The 18,281-nt window shown below is 44.8% G+C and overlaps 1 protein-coding gene across 4 annotated transcripts in view; it reads left to right on the forward strand.

Moving 5' to 3' along the window:
- LOC138570097 (intraflagellar transport protein 70A) overlaps positions 1-18,281 on the forward strand; it is a 694,742-nt gene that overhangs the window by 662,092 nt on the left and 14,369 nt on the right. For all 4 annotated transcript variants that reach the window (XM_069648698.1, XM_069648696.1, XM_069648699.1 and 1 more), the window contains one exon: positions 8,596-8,725. In XM_069648698.1, the coding sequence (XP_069504799.1) occupies positions 8,596-8,725 (130 nt within the window). The remainder of the gene's footprint in view (positions 1-8,595; positions 8,726-18,281) is intronic.

The raw sequence follows: 18,281 nt of genomic DNA on the forward strand, positions 1-18,281 counted from the left end.
TGTCTTCGTAGCTACAGGCAGAGAGGGAGATCGCGTCTCTAAAGGTGCCATCTCAAAGTGGATAGTCAATTGTATCCAACTATGTTACTCCCTTTCTGGAAAAACTCTGCATTTTACGCCAAGAGCCCACTCTACTAGAGGCACTGGGGACACTCTGGCTTTCATTGTAAATGTACCCCTTGACACCATTTGCAAAGCAGCTACATGGAGCTCTATTCACACCTTTACTCAGCACTACTGCATTGACACTCATTCCAAGACAGATACTCAAGTGGGACAAGCGGTTCTAAGACACCTGTTTGCTCATGACCCTTCTCACATCCCACCTCCTTCTTCTATGCACAGCATGTGATCTAAGCATATTCCACAAGCCTCAGAAGGGATACATTCCTCAGCGTAATCCTATTTCTGATGCTTGTATCTGCTTAGATTCACATGTGCCCGCCCTTCCTCCCCTCTGAGAGAAGGCGCATGGATGCTTGTAGTCTTATCTCTATCTGCTTAGATAATCTGTACTCACGCTACTCCTCATGCTACCTTATGTCAGAAAAAATACAATCTGAGGGTCCTACACGCGTGAGGGATCATGGGTACAGTGGACATCACACTAGGGATAGTATTACTGGCACGCCCTGTGTCGACGCCCATTTTCGAGTTTAGAAAAACAAACTGTAATACTCTGGAGCTTCCACTAAATGTCGGCCTATGCACAGCATGTGATTCTAAGCAGATACAAGCATCAGAAATACGATTACGGTGAGTAATGTATCCCATATATGTTCACTGTTCAAGTGAAAGGGGCGGATACCAGGATAAGCAGATTTTGATGCGAGTTGATGTGGCTCTTTCTGGGGTGCCACATTTTGATTGTCAGCGGTGGACCTTAGAGAGCTGGGTGGCAGCATTTTTGACTGCATGGCACAAATGAGAGAGCAGTGTCATTTTTGAGATTCCAGGTGTTTCTTTTTACCCATTTCTTTCCTAAACATTTTTTCCAGGATATTCTCATTGCAATGCCCAATAAGGGTGTCTGTTGTTGACTCCCATCCTGGAATGCACACGCTCCTTATCCTTTTCAGGTTGCTCAGGCTGATCACTCCTGACCCAAGCTTTTCCTTTGACCAGTCTAACTCCTTGTTCAAGTGGAACACTGGTGCACACTGCAAGCAAATGGGCTTTTGCTGTAAATCAGACACATTCTAATTTGATCAGAGTATTGTATTAACATAAGCTAAACCGACACATATTTCAAGCTGAAAGACATGGTTTTATCAATGATCTGAAATAGGTAATATTGAAAAACAAAAATATATCCAAGCGGAAGTGCCTCTGTTTTGTACGATGCTATATTTCACCATATCTATATCAAAACAGATGCTGTGAAGTGCCAGAGTAAGTGGATTTTAGCAAACATATGATGTGTGCACATAGAATTAATAATTGGTATCTTGTTCAATTATAAGAGTGTACTTTAAGAAAAGGGGGGGTGGACATTTTATTTTCAACTATACCTGACTGTTTATTTTTTTTAAGTTGCTTTTTGGAACTATGCAGCATGACCCTGAGTGCAGCATGTTCCTGAATTTTTACCTTGCATTTCTAGTGAACAAGTATTCCTGATCACATTTATATGAACATGCAGCATATTGACATATGTAATTTGGATATATATTTTACCAGTATACAAGTGTTCCAGAAGTCACTTAATGGTGAAAAATAAAAGATGGACTCAGTGCTTTTTATTTTTATCACATAAGAACAACCATAGGACACCTTACTTTTTTATATCGTGAGTCATCCATTGATAGACACTCAATGTGTGTGCTAGCACTATCCCTAGGAGGAAGCACACCCTATCCCTGCAAGGTAGTGCTGTCCCTAGGTCCGAGCTGGTGCGCCGCCTATCTAATAGGAAAGAGCAGAGAGGATCTATCCCTGCCGCTACAATGCACCGTATTGCAAACAGAGTTAAAAGCAAAAGAACAAGAAAAAGGGTGAACCAGATGTATTTTTGTGTGAATATTTCAAGGAGGAAGCATTTCCTGCCGGCTTAGTGCCGTATCCCTTTATTCACTCCCCAAAGAAGTGTGTACATACAGTATAGATCAATTGTTATGCTGTGATTCAGCAGAGCTAGATAAGGTAGATTATTTTCTAAAGTTAATATCCAGGACGGTGAGTATGCTGGGACCGATTATTTTTAGTGTGCCGGTACTGTATAGGTTCAGAATTCACTTCGTTCCAAACCGATACAGCTGGAAAAAGATCACCAGTTATGTATCGATATTACAACAGTAAAAGGTTTTTAGTGAACATATATCGTATCCCCAACTCCCTTAAGACATATCATACAGTAAGGGGGTCGTCTGGTTTCGATGACCTCATTGTTGTAGTCATCTTCTTCAGGACCTGTGACTTTGCTGCGTGTTATGAATCGTGTTGTCCATCAGATCAGGTGGAGCACTCCATTCCCGACCTAGGAAGAGTTAGAAATACATTTTTTGTATACATTGGTGTGCTTTGCATACTTTTAACTGCAATAAATTGCTAACTTAATTGTTAGTGACCAAAGTGTTCTATTGGTGGTTGCCTGTTAGCTGCCCGGGGGTCCCCACTCACACATAAGCACCTCTGTCCTCTAAAAACCCCTTGTCCCTTGATGAGCAACACAACACATCTGATTAGTGTCAGAGGAAACATTTCGTATTGTTACCTCTTATCCCCGTTAGTGCTCCTCCATGTGGAATAATCTTTTCATATTGGTGCCGTCTCCCTGTTGTAACTTCAATGCAGGGTGTGGCTGGACCAAAATAGAAAAGAGGGGTAATGTTAAAGCGAGTTGTTTATGTTGTATTTCCAATCCAAGAAAGTTGTTTTCTCTCTTTCTCTGTGTGGGTTACAGCCTTCTCAGACCAAGTCTCCGTCTGTACCCCCATACCATGCCTAATATAGTCAGTCAATATGGGCTGTTCTGGTCTGGCCGAATTATTTGATTGTTCTAATGGCCAAAGGTGCACTATGCATAGAATGTTGTATATATTACACACGCGCCGGGTGCGACTTTCCTTATCAGAAAGACACGCCCGAGCGCGCATGTAGTGGTTTTCCATTCGCAGAGAGCTAATGCATCTTGGTGTTCTGCTAACTTAGTTTCAGTGTTATAATGGTCGCTGCCACCATTTCTTCGTTAATGTGCATTATTCCAAGTACCGCGTCAGAATTGCAGAACACAGCAAAACCGCTCCTGCAAGTGCGCGGAGGGGACGGTGGAAAAAGAAACTGCATCTACTTCTCCCGAACGGCAGCATCGCGGTTGCGTCTGCTAGTGATTTTTAATAAACTCATAACGTGGTCTCAAGGTCATCGCTACGGCAGCTCCTTATTCTAAGGGGAAGTACGTAATCACAGGCGAGGGGAGGGGGGGGGGGCTACTCTTACCGTCGGGTGATGTGCCCTCCTGATTCTTCCTGCCTCGGTGAAAGTAACGCGTGCAGTAAACAGACCAGTTGCTAAGCAGCAGGGTCCTCCAAGATGCCCTCATCTGTTCCTAATCCCTATTGGATTATGGGATTCAAGAGGTCGGCCATTTTTTATAGTGGTGTTATGTTCATTCACTTCAAGGCTCATAGTTGCCAAATGTGAGATATTCTGCTCATGAAAATCATATTTCGTATTAGCTCAACATAACACCACTCCAAAATCCTCCTAGGAATAGTGCTAGCACACACATTGAGTGTCTATCGATGAATGACTCACGATATAAATAAGATGTCCTATGGTTGTTCTTATGTGATAAAAAGTACCTGATACTTAACAGTAGGACCAACACCCTCTGAGGTGTTCTTTTGTCTTTAACAAATTCCCTGATTGTTGTTGGATCTAAGTGCTTTTTCAACAGCAATAGCTAGCTCGATCTTTATGGATGGGCGATAGACATAAAGAAAAGACCAAGTGCCCCAACGGTCTTCACTATGTCTGGGGAAGATGTGAACAAAAAGAAACAATGAATAACCTGATATGTATCTCATTGTTTAGAGAAATATTTTTGTGAATAAGTGTAAATCTGCCATAAGAATAGCTTAACATGCGCAACTCTCATCTCAGACAATTATTTTAAGTAAACCTTATATTCGTTTTTCACAATACATGATTATTGATATATAGAAGAGAAGGCAAATAAGGGTAGGAGGGCCAGGTTAGTGATAACAATATCAGGTTGGACTGATTGGTGTTGACTATGGAGGAGTGTTAAACATGTTTAGCCAAATATTCACTAATAATACACTGAGCTATGCTATTAGAGGTTAACATTGAACGAACCCTGAGTTGGAAGGGATTAACTGATTTTTAACTGTGTGGGGTTATTTAAAATGTGTAGTATTTTCGCCACTATCCCAGTCATTCAATTTTTAATGAGCTTTAGATGGGCTACTGAGTGATGCTTTTTGATGTCAAAATCGTATACTTAAATAAAATGTAATGGTGAGTGGGGGATTCATGGCCAACGTGATTGGAGGGAAAAGGTTTATTTTATATAATGATTTTTAAAATTCTGTCCCCTTGCATGGTACCTTCTTGAGTATCCCAATATCAGATGTTCATGTGCTCAAGCTTTTGTATCTTTCAGATTTGCCTCACAATGTTTCACCATGTGTAACTCAGCCTGTGTTGGAGATTATGATGTGGTTACATTTGTTAAAACAATTTAACCATCAGGTAGAAAATGTTGCCCCGCTTCTCCTTGCTCCGCTGGGATGTCAAAGTGTTGTCCATTCCTCCTTTTAAGGAGCAGATTGAGGTCTAATGTTTCATGCTCCCCTCCTATTGAGTCCCTTCTATTTCCCTCCTACTCATGCCCAGCAGGGATATAATACTCTGCTTCCTTCTCTCACAGATTGATGCTGACAATTTGATTTTCTTGTGTTCCCTTTATCTCAGTTTCCCACACACACTTCAGGTTACCTAGCACATTACCAGACCCTTTATGTGCTGTCCTGTTCCGCTTCTTTCCCACCTAGGTTGGGATATATGTCAAACGCAGGCCTGGAAAGGATCTTTTAAAGATTGTTTCATTGAGTACAGGCCCAACTTCCATAAATAGTGTCACTATCCCACCACACCTTCTAGACACAGGCGTGCCTCACATTTCTAACCTCTGAGGTATATTTTTAACTCCGTTTAGTTACTCCCACGGGAGGTGGGGTTCTTTTTTTCATTTGGTTTTGGCACACATTTCTCTGTGGCTGACCCACACCGAGTTTTGTGACATGACGTTAGAACTTCTACCTGATGAGTATCTGCACCTTTTGTTGCAGGCTGGGACTGCGGTGTGCATCCAGCTGATGTCCCGTAAAGGAACAGTTCCACAATGATATTTCACCTTTGGGGAGGGTGAGAAGGTTTCAGACAAAGGCAAGCAGGAGTTCAATACTTTGCACATGACGGAAACTGGCAGTTTCTTTGAGTGCTAGTGTAAAGATCGACAACCCTTTTCTAGGAGCTTCAATTACTCGATTAGAGGAAGGTCTTACTAGGTGCACATGCAGGCTTGTACCTCTTGGGGAAAAATAAAAGCATGGCTCCAAGACTGGAGAACCTGCAGTACCTAATGACCTACTTAAGCCTGATAAGTTTCAGAATGTACGTAGTGGAGTAACCAAGCTTTGGCACCTAGACCCTTTGGCGTGGGGCATTCTTCAGTTTGTAAAATTCCTTGTAGTACAGAAACCTGCAAATCCGTACATCCTTCTCCAGCAAGATTCACACACTCACTTAGGAGTCAAGTTAATTTCTTCCCAGGTCCCTCTACAAGCCATGATGCTCAAGGCTTCTTCTGGCCATAAAACGAGTAAACATTTTGAGCCAGCGTTGCCTAGCTAAGCTAACCTACTATCACAGAAGTGGCTGTGCACAGCCTTGCAAACACCTCTCTTGTTGATGATGTAGTAGATGGCTTGACACACTTCAGCTGCTGCTCTTGCTATGGTTAAGGGGTTAGAAAGGTTAAGAGGTTTTCAAATCCCTTACTACTGAATAAGGTCAGTACTGCTGTACTTTGAGGTCTTACCCCACCTTTAAGATTGAAATCAACAAAGGGCTGGCGTATTTTGTAAAGGCACTTAAAGGCACCAAGGCAGCGCAATAGGAAGTACGTGAAAGGCTCAGAGTGCTTCTCTGGGCACTTGGAGAAACAGAACATTTCTCATCCATTTCTAAACACATCATTGTTCCACATGAACTTGGTGGTTGAATTAGATGAACCATCCGAAGTACTATGGCAACATGTCCTGTCTACTTCTGAGGACCTTTAGTGGGGTGAGTGAGCAGACTGGGTTCCTCCCCGAGCCAGTGTATGATGGCCACTCGGTGGCAAAGGGAGGCTCCAACAGGCAAGAGACATCACCTGGACACTAATTGCTCCTGGCCCTTTCCGAGAAAGATGTTTGTCAGAATAAATATAGACTCCCCAATTCTGAGGGTCAGGACCCTGAGCAGCAATTTCTCCAAGCAAGGGAAACCCAAATATATAATTTTCCCACGCTGAGGCCAACAAAGCTTGCTCAGGGAAGAGGAGAAAATGATATGCGGCCACCTGCAGAAAAGATTCTGTGCTTCACAAGAAGGAATGGAGGTACCTCTTTGCTCCGGAGGCTGCGCCCACTTATGCATGTGTGAGCAGAAACGCTATACAATCACAAGTTGGCGGACTGGCTTTTTAAAGCCAAGGTCCAGCCTCTGTGTACTTCCTTAGTGTCAATTCAGCAACAGCTGAGCCACAATATTTTTTCAAATCAGACCAGTGGCAAACCAAAAGTAAGTAATGGCATACACCTTGGCAACCTGACCATGAGCCAACCCCGGGGAGGATCAGATAGGAGATAAAAGGGACAACCTTTTATTTGACCAAATAAAGTTTGTGGTGGCATGTACAGCAGGATAGAAGCAGAGTTTTGATTTGGATTAAGATGGCATTGGCAGCGTGAATTATGAGGAGTGGAGCCAAGGAGATTGGAGATGAGAGGGGGGAAACAATCAGTGTGGAAGGAGGATAACCTCTGAGGCGAAAACGGATGGTGGAAGGGAAACAGCAGAGGGTGAAAGGATGAGAACAAAAGGTTGTGGAATGAAAAGACCAGCAAGGGTTGGACAAAGCAGGACGGAGCACAGGAGGTGGTGGTGAAAGGAGTAGAAAAGCAGGGATCTGACGCAGGAGAACTAAGGAGACGAATAGGTGGTGGCATGAGCGAATCAGCGAAAGGTAGCTGGAACAAAGGAGTTGAGAAACAAGACTATTGTGGTTAGAACCAGTCACAGGAGGACGACGCTAGTGGTAAACATTGCCAAAAGTGAGAGGGGGGAGGGGTGTTTGGGTTCAGCCTTGATCTGAAGAGACTGAGTCCATTGTGGGAGGAGAAATAAGCATGTATTGGGCTGATGAGGAGGGCCATGTCCAGTGCTCAATCAGAGGGGCAGGGCAGAAGCCCGGGGAAGGGAAATAAGAGCCTCAACAGCTACTCTGGTGGAAATGCTGCTAGTGTGCCATGGACTCGTTCCTGGATGTCAAGCTACAACTACTGCTACACCTTATCGTCTGCAAATGCCATCATTTTGTGGTCTTCTCCTTCAAAGTGTATATTTTTGATTTGAAGTTATCGTGTGAATCTTAGAAAGAAAGGGTTCTAGCATCCTTGTTTAGTTCCCCTTGCTATCCGCATACAATTTGAAACATTTTGCCGAATAGAAGGGTATCGATAATTAGCCCAAATCATGCGCATGAATCGGGATCCAACCCCCATGTATTCTAATGAGTGAAAGAGAAAAGACCACTCAACCCTATAGGATGCTTTCTCTGCGTCTAGGGAGATCAAGAGCACCAGTGATTTTGTATCGATATCTTCTCTATCAAATGGCAGACACGTCTAATATTGTGGATGGTTTGCTGCCCCGGAATGATCTGGCCCAATCAATTTTGGAAGTAGTGTAGTCGATCTGTTTGCCAAGATTTTGGCATGTATTTTTGCATCAATATTGATTAATGATCTATACAACCCACAGTTGGTGAAGTCCTTATGGAGGTTCAGAAATACAATTACCTTAGCCTCCTCCATAGTCGATGTCACACCCCGGTATGCAGATTTTATTTATATTTCACTGTCACTTTTAGGTTTGTTAAACTCTTCAACTCGTCTTTTTTTAGGCACTTGAGAATGGTATGCAGTGAGGATGTCGAATAGGAAATAATGTGAGCATTTTTCCCCCATTTTGATTCTGCGTCATTGGTCACCGCTTTTCTCGTGCGTGCACATTTTGCCAGTATCTGCTGCACTGCCTCCAAGGCTGTCGTGTTTTACCAGGGTCCTTCGATAAGGCCCATAAGACCCCAGTTTGCTTTTAGCGGCTAGCGCTCCAACACGTTTGGCTTGTATTGTTTTTCATGTTTTATACATTTAAAAAGGAAACATCAAATCAATAAGTGGGGGTGCGGGTTGGGGTAGGGCTTGCAATTTGTCCTGGCGATGTTCAACGCTTCTTTCTCACTTTGTAGTTGTTAAGATTATTCTGGATTATTGAGGTGTTCTTTTACATCATCTACAGCTGGGAACAGACACCTGGTATTACGCCAAACGATGCTTCCTGTCTTTGCTGGAAAACATGTCAAAACACATGATTATGCTACGAGACAGCGTCATCAACGAATGCATCCAATTTTTGGAACACTGTGAAAGTAAGTTACTGGCTGCTGAGCCTGCAAGTTGAGCCTCTCATCACTAACCAATCGCGTTTGATATCCTACAGGTTCAAGGGGGTAAAGATTGCATTTGGATAATTTGACAGCCGCTCAGTACCTTGCAGCAACTTATAATTGAATGTTCTATGCATGCCCCTGGCACAATGTTTCAGTTTTTCCTGATGTATGATTCCCATTCAAGCCACCAGAGGGTGGTGTACGACAACCAAAAAGCACTCGATGGCTAGTAAGGTTGCCCAGCGCATTCTGCCTGAGAATGTCTTTGCTTGCATGCTCTATCATATGTACTTAATCTATGGTATTTTTAAAGCGTGAACCTAGCTCGGAAGAAAACGGAGGGCAGTACATACGGATGCAACATGCAGGTTACATACAGTTAGGGTGCGGGGATAGCAGAGCTAGGTCAAGGGTTGGGGACAAGAGATTTTTCCACTTTAGGTGAAGTGGCACCCTCCTACCCCTTCGGTGCTTATAGAAAAGTACACGCCGTTCTGCCCAAGTTATTCGGGAGATGTTTATCCATTCATCTGTTTTCTTTGCCTTCTTGGACTTGCAGTTTTGCCTTTCTTCCTTATAAATTCAGCACTAAGTTCCACAATGCCAAGATAAAATGACTTGGTTGGCAGTTCCCAACCGACATTTATTCTGCTTTGGGGTAGTCTGCTCCTCCACCCACCCTGCTTGCTGTACAGTGTCCAGTCACCTTGACCCAGACCCACTGCTATTTCATCCCTGGTGCACAAGGGATGTGATGAGAGTAAGCGACTGAAGCCCGTAGCTCCTCTTCACAAGCTGCCCAATGCCCCCACATTCTTTTGTCAAAGAAGGGAGCTAATGCTTTGTATAGCTGTCACGCCGAAGTAACGAAATACATGCAAGATGTGGGACTTCTCCTTGTGTCATCATATGGAAGACGCGAGCTTGTATTCTCTAGTGTCGGCTACATGCAGCCAGCGTTCACGAGACATACGGTGTTGTTATGTATCTTCCCGGCTTCCTCTCCTACTCTACCTCACCTCTACTCTAGTGAATAAGGTACATGTTCACGAGACATACGGTGTTGTTATGTATCTTCCCGGCTTCCTCTCCTACTCTACACCACCTCTACTCTAGTGATTAAGGTACATGTTCACAAGACATACGGTATTGTTATGTATCTTACTGGCTTTCTCTCCTACTCCGCCTCTACTCTAGTGAATAAGGTACATGTTCACGAGATATACGGTATTGTTATGTATCTTCTCGGCTTCCTCTCCTACTTTACACCACCTCTATTCTAGTGATTAAGGTACATGTTCATGAGACATACGGTGTTGTTCTGTATCTTCCCGGCTTCCTCTCCTACTCTACACCACCTCTACTCTAGTGAATAAGGTTCATGTTCACGAGACATACGGTGTTGTTCTGTATCTTCCCGGCTCCCTCTACTCTAGTGAATAAGGTACATGTTCACGAGACATACGGTATTGTTATGTATCTTCCCGGTTCCTCTCCTACTCTACACCACCTCTACTCTAGTGAATAAGGTAGATGAGACATGCACATGGCATTGGAGGAATACTTTTTGTTTTCCGTTGTGGGAGCCGGGTAGTTATGCACGGGCCCGTTTCTTGGTTCGGGCGAAGCAGGCGGCTTCCCGGGGCGCAATTGTCCCGGTCCCTGGAGGCGATGACATTTCCCAATTTGTGGGGCGGCGCGATTGCCGTGGGGAGAGTTCTGCAGGTGCTGGCGCTGACTCCTCTGACTGTTATATCACATAGTACGCAAGTACTACGTGACATTACGGAAGTCAGAGGCTTCCTCTGAGCTCTTTCGTGCCACTTGGGGTGAGATGGAGGCATAACATGGCACCTTTCCTGGTGGCCGCCTGCCTTTCTGTGTCTGCCCGCCTGCAAGCCCAGGACCCTTCCAAGTTAGACATGTGGTGTGCTCAGCAGTTCGTGGGACATGGAGGGGGAGCATGGCGGCACGGGCAGATAGATGCCAAAGCCATTAGTGTGGTTGGTGGCGTGTGTAAATGCACGCATCACCATTGCTTCTCATGGAGCAGCATGCTTACCTGAAGGGCTCGCAAGCGGAATATATATTTTTCCCTTGAAATAGTCACCCATGTTCGTTGCAACGTCATACTGTCCTATAAGTTAATTTGGCATGCATGTCTTTTTTAAATGCACTCAATGTGCACGCTGAATGAAGTGCAGCAGCGTGCACGAATGTTAAGGCTTATTGCCATCTATGCTGTGTTCTATTGCCTTGCTTGTTCATCGGGCTCCCATATCACTAACGGTATCATTGTCGTCGTGTGTCTTGTACATTTTGGACAATACGCCCTTGCTCAGTTATCTGATTGGGTTTAAAATGCCCTTTTAAAGCATGTCCTTAACTTATTTTTTTCTACATTTGACTGTTTTGGCAGACACGCTACACACGGAGACCCGTTTGGACCCACGGTGCGTCCCTGCAAGCCCAGGAAATGGGCAACATAGTTTAAAGCAGTGCTATTTCTTTCATGCTGCTTCTTTCCCAAACGATGTATCAATTCCACTTTAAACGACTTCCATGGCACTGGTGATGAGTTACTTCATTATGCTGATAATAGTTTTACCAGTGTTGCTGAGTAAATATTCTTTAAGCCACGACCCGGTTTATTTATTTATGCAATGTTTGTCGGGTACATGGACACAGATAATTTATTTATGCAATGTTTGTTGGATACCTGCATCTGGCAAACATTGCATAAATAAATATACAGGTACCCGACAAACATTGCATGAATAAATAAATAGTCTGGGTGCATGTATTCTTATAACAAGTCAACAGTCAGACTTTACTGTATCAAAGCATACACTTGATTCCCATTCAAAGAATTTTAAAGTGATTGTTTATTGGGTTCAGGTGTCTCCTTGTCATTGGCCTTTTGGCTTCGGTTGCCTCCAAACCCCCTTCAGCATCTTGTGTTGTTTGTTGGTTGTATATACTGCATCCTGTGCCATATTCATGGTCTCTTGATGTGCCCAGTCCTCATTATCTGCAGCCTAAGTGGGACTGGGGCATACAATTGTCTTGCGCACCAATGAAAAAGTGGCCCACCGTTGTAAATGGCAATTCATTCCTTGTGCGACAGATTTTTGAATAGTGCCATGGGGGGTGGGGGGTCTGATAAAATGTGATACAAATTCTACATTTTAAAGACTATTCAGTAAGACTGATCAAAACTACTATCCGCATGCTGAAGTAACTGATCAAACGAACCACGCATGCTATATACCTTTAGAGATCCGTTAAGGGATTTAGACAGCATTCATTTCACACACGTCTGAATGCCCTATCACAACGTTTTATTTTCTTGACCTTGGTGTATGTAATGTTTAAAAGATTGGCTTGCATGCTAGAGCTCTTGTTGTATCTGCAGAGCTTGTGGCGCCCTTGGTGTATGTAATGTTTAAAAGACTGGCTTGCATGCCAGACCTCTTGTTATACCTGGAGACAGTGGCGTAGCACAATGTGGGGGCCCTACTGCGAGCCATGCTGAGGGTCCCCCACCCCCAGCTCGGCAAAAAATCATGGGTCGTGCCACACTCTGGGCCGGCCTAGATTATCACGCTTGCACAATACGCATGAACGTGCTGCTGAAGGGGTATACCGCACACTGTACTAGGAGAAAGATATACATATGTGTTTTAATGCACTAGACAGCACACTTTCTGAGAAAAAATGGCTGAAAAGCCAGAGTGTTTGCCATTGTTTTGTAGGGTAAAATCAATCCAATACATGCGAATCACGCGTTGCTATTAAAAATGCCATGCCACATTGAAATTATGTCCCACTGACTGCACAATGTAGACCAGTGTAGACACATTATAACATTACAGTAAAGCATGTCAGGCCACATTTAGACATACCTAGACTGGTTGCGCAAAAATGCCAGTCGAAGCAATAATACTCATCAAGAAGAGTGCACACACAGCCAAACTCTTTAAAATCTGCATGGAACTGGTCAATCCTGTTGCGGTCTCCACCTCTCCTGTTCCCTCCCGGACCCTCTGTATGGCTCTGGCCTCTCACTTCTCTGCTAAAACTCAGGATATCCTGTCCACTATCTCCTCTTCCTCTCCCTCTCTTCATCCCCTTTGGCCATCTCTACCTCTCCTCGTCCTTTCTCCTCTTTCTCTCTGACAACACCTGACAAGGTTTCTAGAGAAGTCTGATCTATGAAAGTGCTGTCCAAACGGTGCTCCCATGCTCCTCCAGAACCATGAAGGACCATATTGACACCCTCGCTGCACCTTGGCCGATTTCTGTAATCACTCTTTCACCACTGGAATGTTGCCTCTCCCCTTAAGCACTCCCTTGTGCACCCACTCCTCAACACGCCGTCTGTCAATCCTACCTGTCAGGCAAACTATCGCCCAATCTCCATCACCCCATTCCTCGGCAAACTCTTGGAAAAAAGCTGGCCATCTCCCAGCTTACTCTCCACATTGAATCTGTTGGTTGTCTCCATGACCATCAGTCTGGCTTCATAGCTGCCCGAGGCACCAAAACCTCTCTCCTGAACACCTGTGAAGATCTGCTCTCTAACCTTTATTCCAGCATTCCTTCTGTCCTAATCCTCCTTGATCTTTCCTCTACTTTCGACACAGTCAACCATGCCATCCTGATAAATCGACTACGTGAGAACCTGGGCATCACGGATCAGGCCCTGGAGTGGCTGACCTCCTTCCTCTTGGACTACCCCTCCCAGGTCCAACTTGGTCCCTTTCTCTCTGCCACCTCTCTACCTGTGGCATTCCCCAGGGCTCTATCCTCTCACCTTTGTTTTTCAACCTCTACTTGGTTCCTTTGGCCTACTTTCTCCTCTAACTTTCAGTGTTATGGGGATGGCACTCAGCTTTCCTTCAGGCTCCTCTCATCTCTTGCTCATTCCTGACTGTCTATCTGTGATTCAGGATTGGTGCACCACCAATGATATCTACCTTAGTGCCATTAAGATGGAGATCCTTCTCATTGGGAACCCTGCCCCTGCTTTCCCTCTCTCACCATGGCCACCCACCTAGGGCCCTCTTCCTTCGCCTTCCTGCAAGGCAAAAAACCGTTTGTGTCATCTTCGACTCCACTCTCTCTTTCTCTCCTCGCATCTCGGACGTTGCCAAGAAGAACCACTACCTACCTGTCTGCTGTACCGACTGGTTGCTTGGCTACCCTCAGAGTCTCATTGAGTCCAGGCTCTTTCTTGATCAGTCACCCTTGCACTGCCTCCAGCCTACCACACACTTAGGGACTGTAACTGTAACCCTACAGTGTCTTGTCCTCCTTGAACTACCCAGAGCCGCGCTGCGCTTGCTGCACTTACTCAGAGCATTACAGCCCTGTTTTCCCCTCCCTTCTTCATTGCACTTCCCCCCTCCCTTTCCCCTTGCATTTCTCATTCTCGGCACTTGCACGATTTGAATGACACAAGGCCTAGTAAGATCATTTGTCTTGTCCACCCTCTATCTTCACACCATGGCTTGTCGCACCAAGAAACACTTGTGTATAGGCATGTTATAATAGACTTATATCATATAATTTTATCACAGTTGCTCAAAAAAATAGACAATGCTGCAGTAAGAAATAGCTAGACTGGCAGCACCCAAATGCCAATCTAGCCAGGTAATTACACTTAGCAGGACTGCTTTATCAGAAATGTGCAGTTAAAAAAAGGTCATAATAAACTGAGGAATAACTAGACTGGGTGCACCAAAATACCTCTCTAGCCACTAATACCACATATCATGCCTGCTTAGCCTGGACATGAACAACCATTATGATTTATCGCACAATCCCACCGCCCACACATCTCCTCTCCCTCCCATGCCCTACCCCAACCTCCAAAATCAGCTCCTTGGCCCAGAATTACCTTCACGTCCCTCTTCCTTGTCCCAGAGCTTACATTTGAGGCTCCTTGTGTCATAGGTAAGTACTGGCATGAGGAAGAGTGGGATTAGGAGTAATGAATATACAGGTAGCTAAGTCAGGCATTACCTCCATGTACCTCGACCTCATCCCAGTTCTTGTATATGAGGCATGGTGCCTCATACACAAGTACAGGGACAAGGAAGAATAGGGCTAGGACTAATGACGATTACCAATAAGTAATTAAGGCATTAAACACAAGTAGGGGCTTAACAATATTCAGTTGACTGGGCTGCAGCACTCACCCCCAGAAAATGTGGGCTATGTTGACTCAACCTGGCTGACCTTCAGAGCAGTTACCCGACAGAACAGGACACAGATGTTAAATGGACCTGGGTTTCACTGTTAACAAGGGCCCAGCCGTTACTAAAGTAAAGCATTTCACTGTTAGTACCTGCATCCAAATGCCAAATTGTATAGGCAATTGAAATTTGATGTGGGTTTAGTACTTTCATGCCAGGGAAGTGATTGGAAGGGTAGAAAGGGAACAGGAGACTGTTCATTCTCACAACAGTTCATAAGTGGGTGCCTTTACACTTAAAGGAGAGAGTTAACTGATTGTAACATTGAAGCTGCTCTAGAATAGTCTCATTAAAATGCGTAAAGAAGTTAGATGCCCCCACACAAATAAATTTGCTTCCCCCACCACCCGTGAAGTTAGCGCCTCTTCCAACATTTGAAGAATCAGCCCCCCGAAATGTAGGTTTTGTTGTGCCCCTGAACACAAGCACAAACACCATTCACCATATACGTGCATGCACACCCAGCCATTTAAGTGTGCACTCTTTCACCATGCGGGCACACCCAGGCAGCCATTCATACATTTAAGTGTGCACCCTTTCACCATACACGCACACACGCACACCCAGTCACCCATACATTTGTGTGCACCCTTTCACCATACACGCACACACGCACACCCAGTCACCCATACATTTGTGTGCACCCTTTCACAATACACTCACACACGTCATTGGTTTGAGTGGAGCCCTATTACTAAAAAAGAAATTGGGCCTCAGTATAAGTTTGCTGGTCTGGTAACAACGGTACCGGTAAGCTTGCCGGTACCGTTGTTACCAGACCGGCAAACTACGAGTTCTGCTCCTGGGTGCCTTCCCACCCGCCAAGTCTGACCTGGCGGGCGTACCGGCACCAGTGAGCAGAGCATGTCGGATGCACCGGCACCATTCTGAATGGTGCTGGTGCATCCGAGCTCCCCATTTCCATTGAATCCTATGCGGATCAAATGAGAATGGGGAGCATTTTTTTCCGGCCCCCGCGAATGGCCAATTACCGGTAATTGCCCATTCGCAGGTGCCAGAAAAAAGTGCAAGTTTGGCGGCAGCCTACCGGTTTTACCGGCAATGCTACTGCCAATCTTGTAATGAGGCCGATTGTCTCTTTTTGAAATCACTCTGACTTCATAAAGAAATTATTTCTGTTAAGGACCAAACCATAACTGAAATCATTTAATTATGAAGGCAGAGTGACTTAAAAAATAAACTATTTCTTTTTTAATTCATAGGACTTCCCCAACCCATGACATGGAGGCCTCCAGCCTGGGGTCTTCCATGTCATGGGGTAGGGGTAGCCCTCTGACTTCAAAAAGAAGGTTTCTTTTTGTAGTCACTCTGTCTTCATAAAGACATTATTTCTGTTACAGAAATAATTTCTTTATGAAGGCAAAGTTATTTCAAAAAGCAATTTAAAAAAAATATTTTGAAAAATATATTTTTTTCATTTTTTTTTCTCCAAGTGGGGCCCCCTCCCAGGCATGTGCTAGCAGGGCCCCCCGCACCGTGGGGGCTGCGGGGGCCCCTGTTACGCCAGTGCCTGGAGAGCCTGTGGTGCCATTGGTGTATGTAATGTTTAAAAGATTGGTTTGCATGCTAGAGCTCTTGTTGTACCTGCAGAGCTTGTGGTGCCCTTGGTGTATGGAATGTTTAAAAGACTGGCTTGCATGCTAGACCTCTTGTTGTACCTGGAGAGCTTGTGGTGCCCTTGGTGTATAGAATGTTTAAAAGACTGGCTTGCATGCTAGACCTCTTGTTGTACCTGGAGAGCTTGTGGTGCCCTTGGTGTATGGAATGTTTAAAAGACTGGCTTGCATGCTAGACCTCTTGTTGTATCTGGAGAGCTTGTGGTGCCTTTGGTGTATGGAATGTTTAAAAGACTGGCTTGCATGCTAGACCTCTTGTTGTACCTGGAGAGCTTGTGGTGCCCTTGGTGTATGTAATGTCTAAACGATTGGCTTGCATGCTAGACCTCTTGTTGTACCTGGAGAGCTTGTGGTGCCCCTGGTGTATGGAATGTTTAAAAGACTGGCTTGCATGCTAGACCTCTTGTTGTACCTGGAGAGCTTGTGGTGCCCTTGGTGTATGTAATGTCTAAACGATTGGCTTGCATGCTAGACCTCTTGTTGTACCTGGAGAGCTTGTGGTGCTATTCTTGAGTTCTAAAGGTAATTGGAGGTGTTGGTGTTCACATGATCTGGAAGGCATGACTGATACTCTGTCCCCCTTTCTCAAGATTATGTTCCAATTGAAAACTGCAGTGGTCCCGGTTTTTTGTAGTAGGTCTTCTTAGCTGGCAGACAGGAATGCACAATCTCGCAATATGATGTCTGCGAATAGCCTGTCTTAGTATTCTCAGGGTCACGGCATGTACGTACATGTGGCTATATACCTACCCATCGGCCAGCTACAGTTCTTTCGTTTCACAAGTACTCCAAGTGGTCCAGTTTTCTCCTCTGCTGCACAAATACCGAAGTAGATATTTTATGACCTCCAGATTGTATTGCTGTAGCCTCTCCTAATTTGGCCCACTTTCAACTCGGCACTTTTAGAATGGAGCCCCTTTTAGCAGTGATTTATTGACTTTGGGTAGGAGTTCCTTAACGGTGCAGTTTGGGAGTGCCGTGCGGTGGGAGTGGCGCGCAGGGTGAGGTGGCGCATTCCTAGTGTTTCACCTTGGGCATCAAATGGACTAGAAACTGCCCTGATTATGCATCCATTCATCCATTCAATTCATCCTGTACGTTTTCTAGTTGGGAGTTTAAACATGATTTCTTTCATGTTATGCTGAAACAGAGACCGCTGTTTGCATTGCAGATTTGGGTGGTGCGAACACCCCTAAACGCATGGCATGGCCTATTAGTTTATCTTACGAGGATTAGGCGATAATTTTGATGCCACCGCACTTTGTCTTTTTCTACACGTGTACACACTAAAACCACAAACCCGATCCATGCATCCAGTGGAGTCTTATCTATCTTCAAAGCTTGCCTTGATTGCCTTTTTATAAAAGCAATGTGTATTTGCCACCGGACGCACGACCCTTTCCTCACACGATTGCAAAAGGCCAGGGCTGGAGCAGTGCCATTTTTTAGCCACCGAAGCTCCTTTCCTAGTGAGGGCTGTAATCATATAGCAGTTGGAATCCGTCCCTAAAACGGTCTTCAGACTCGCCCACCCTTCTCCCTACCATCTATTAGGGTTCGAAAAGTATAGGTTTATTAAACCTGAGAAGTATAAAACAAATATGTGACCACTTATATATTACTCCTCCGCTTTATATA

This window comes from Ambystoma mexicanum, chromosome 2q (assembly GCF_040938575.1).
Source record: "Ambystoma mexicanum isolate Mex_15411 chromosome 2q, UKY_AmexF1_1, whole genome shotgun sequence".
In the NCBI taxonomy this organism is placed as follows: Eukaryota; Metazoa; Chordata; class Amphibia; order Caudata; family Ambystomatidae; genus Ambystoma; species Ambystoma mexicanum.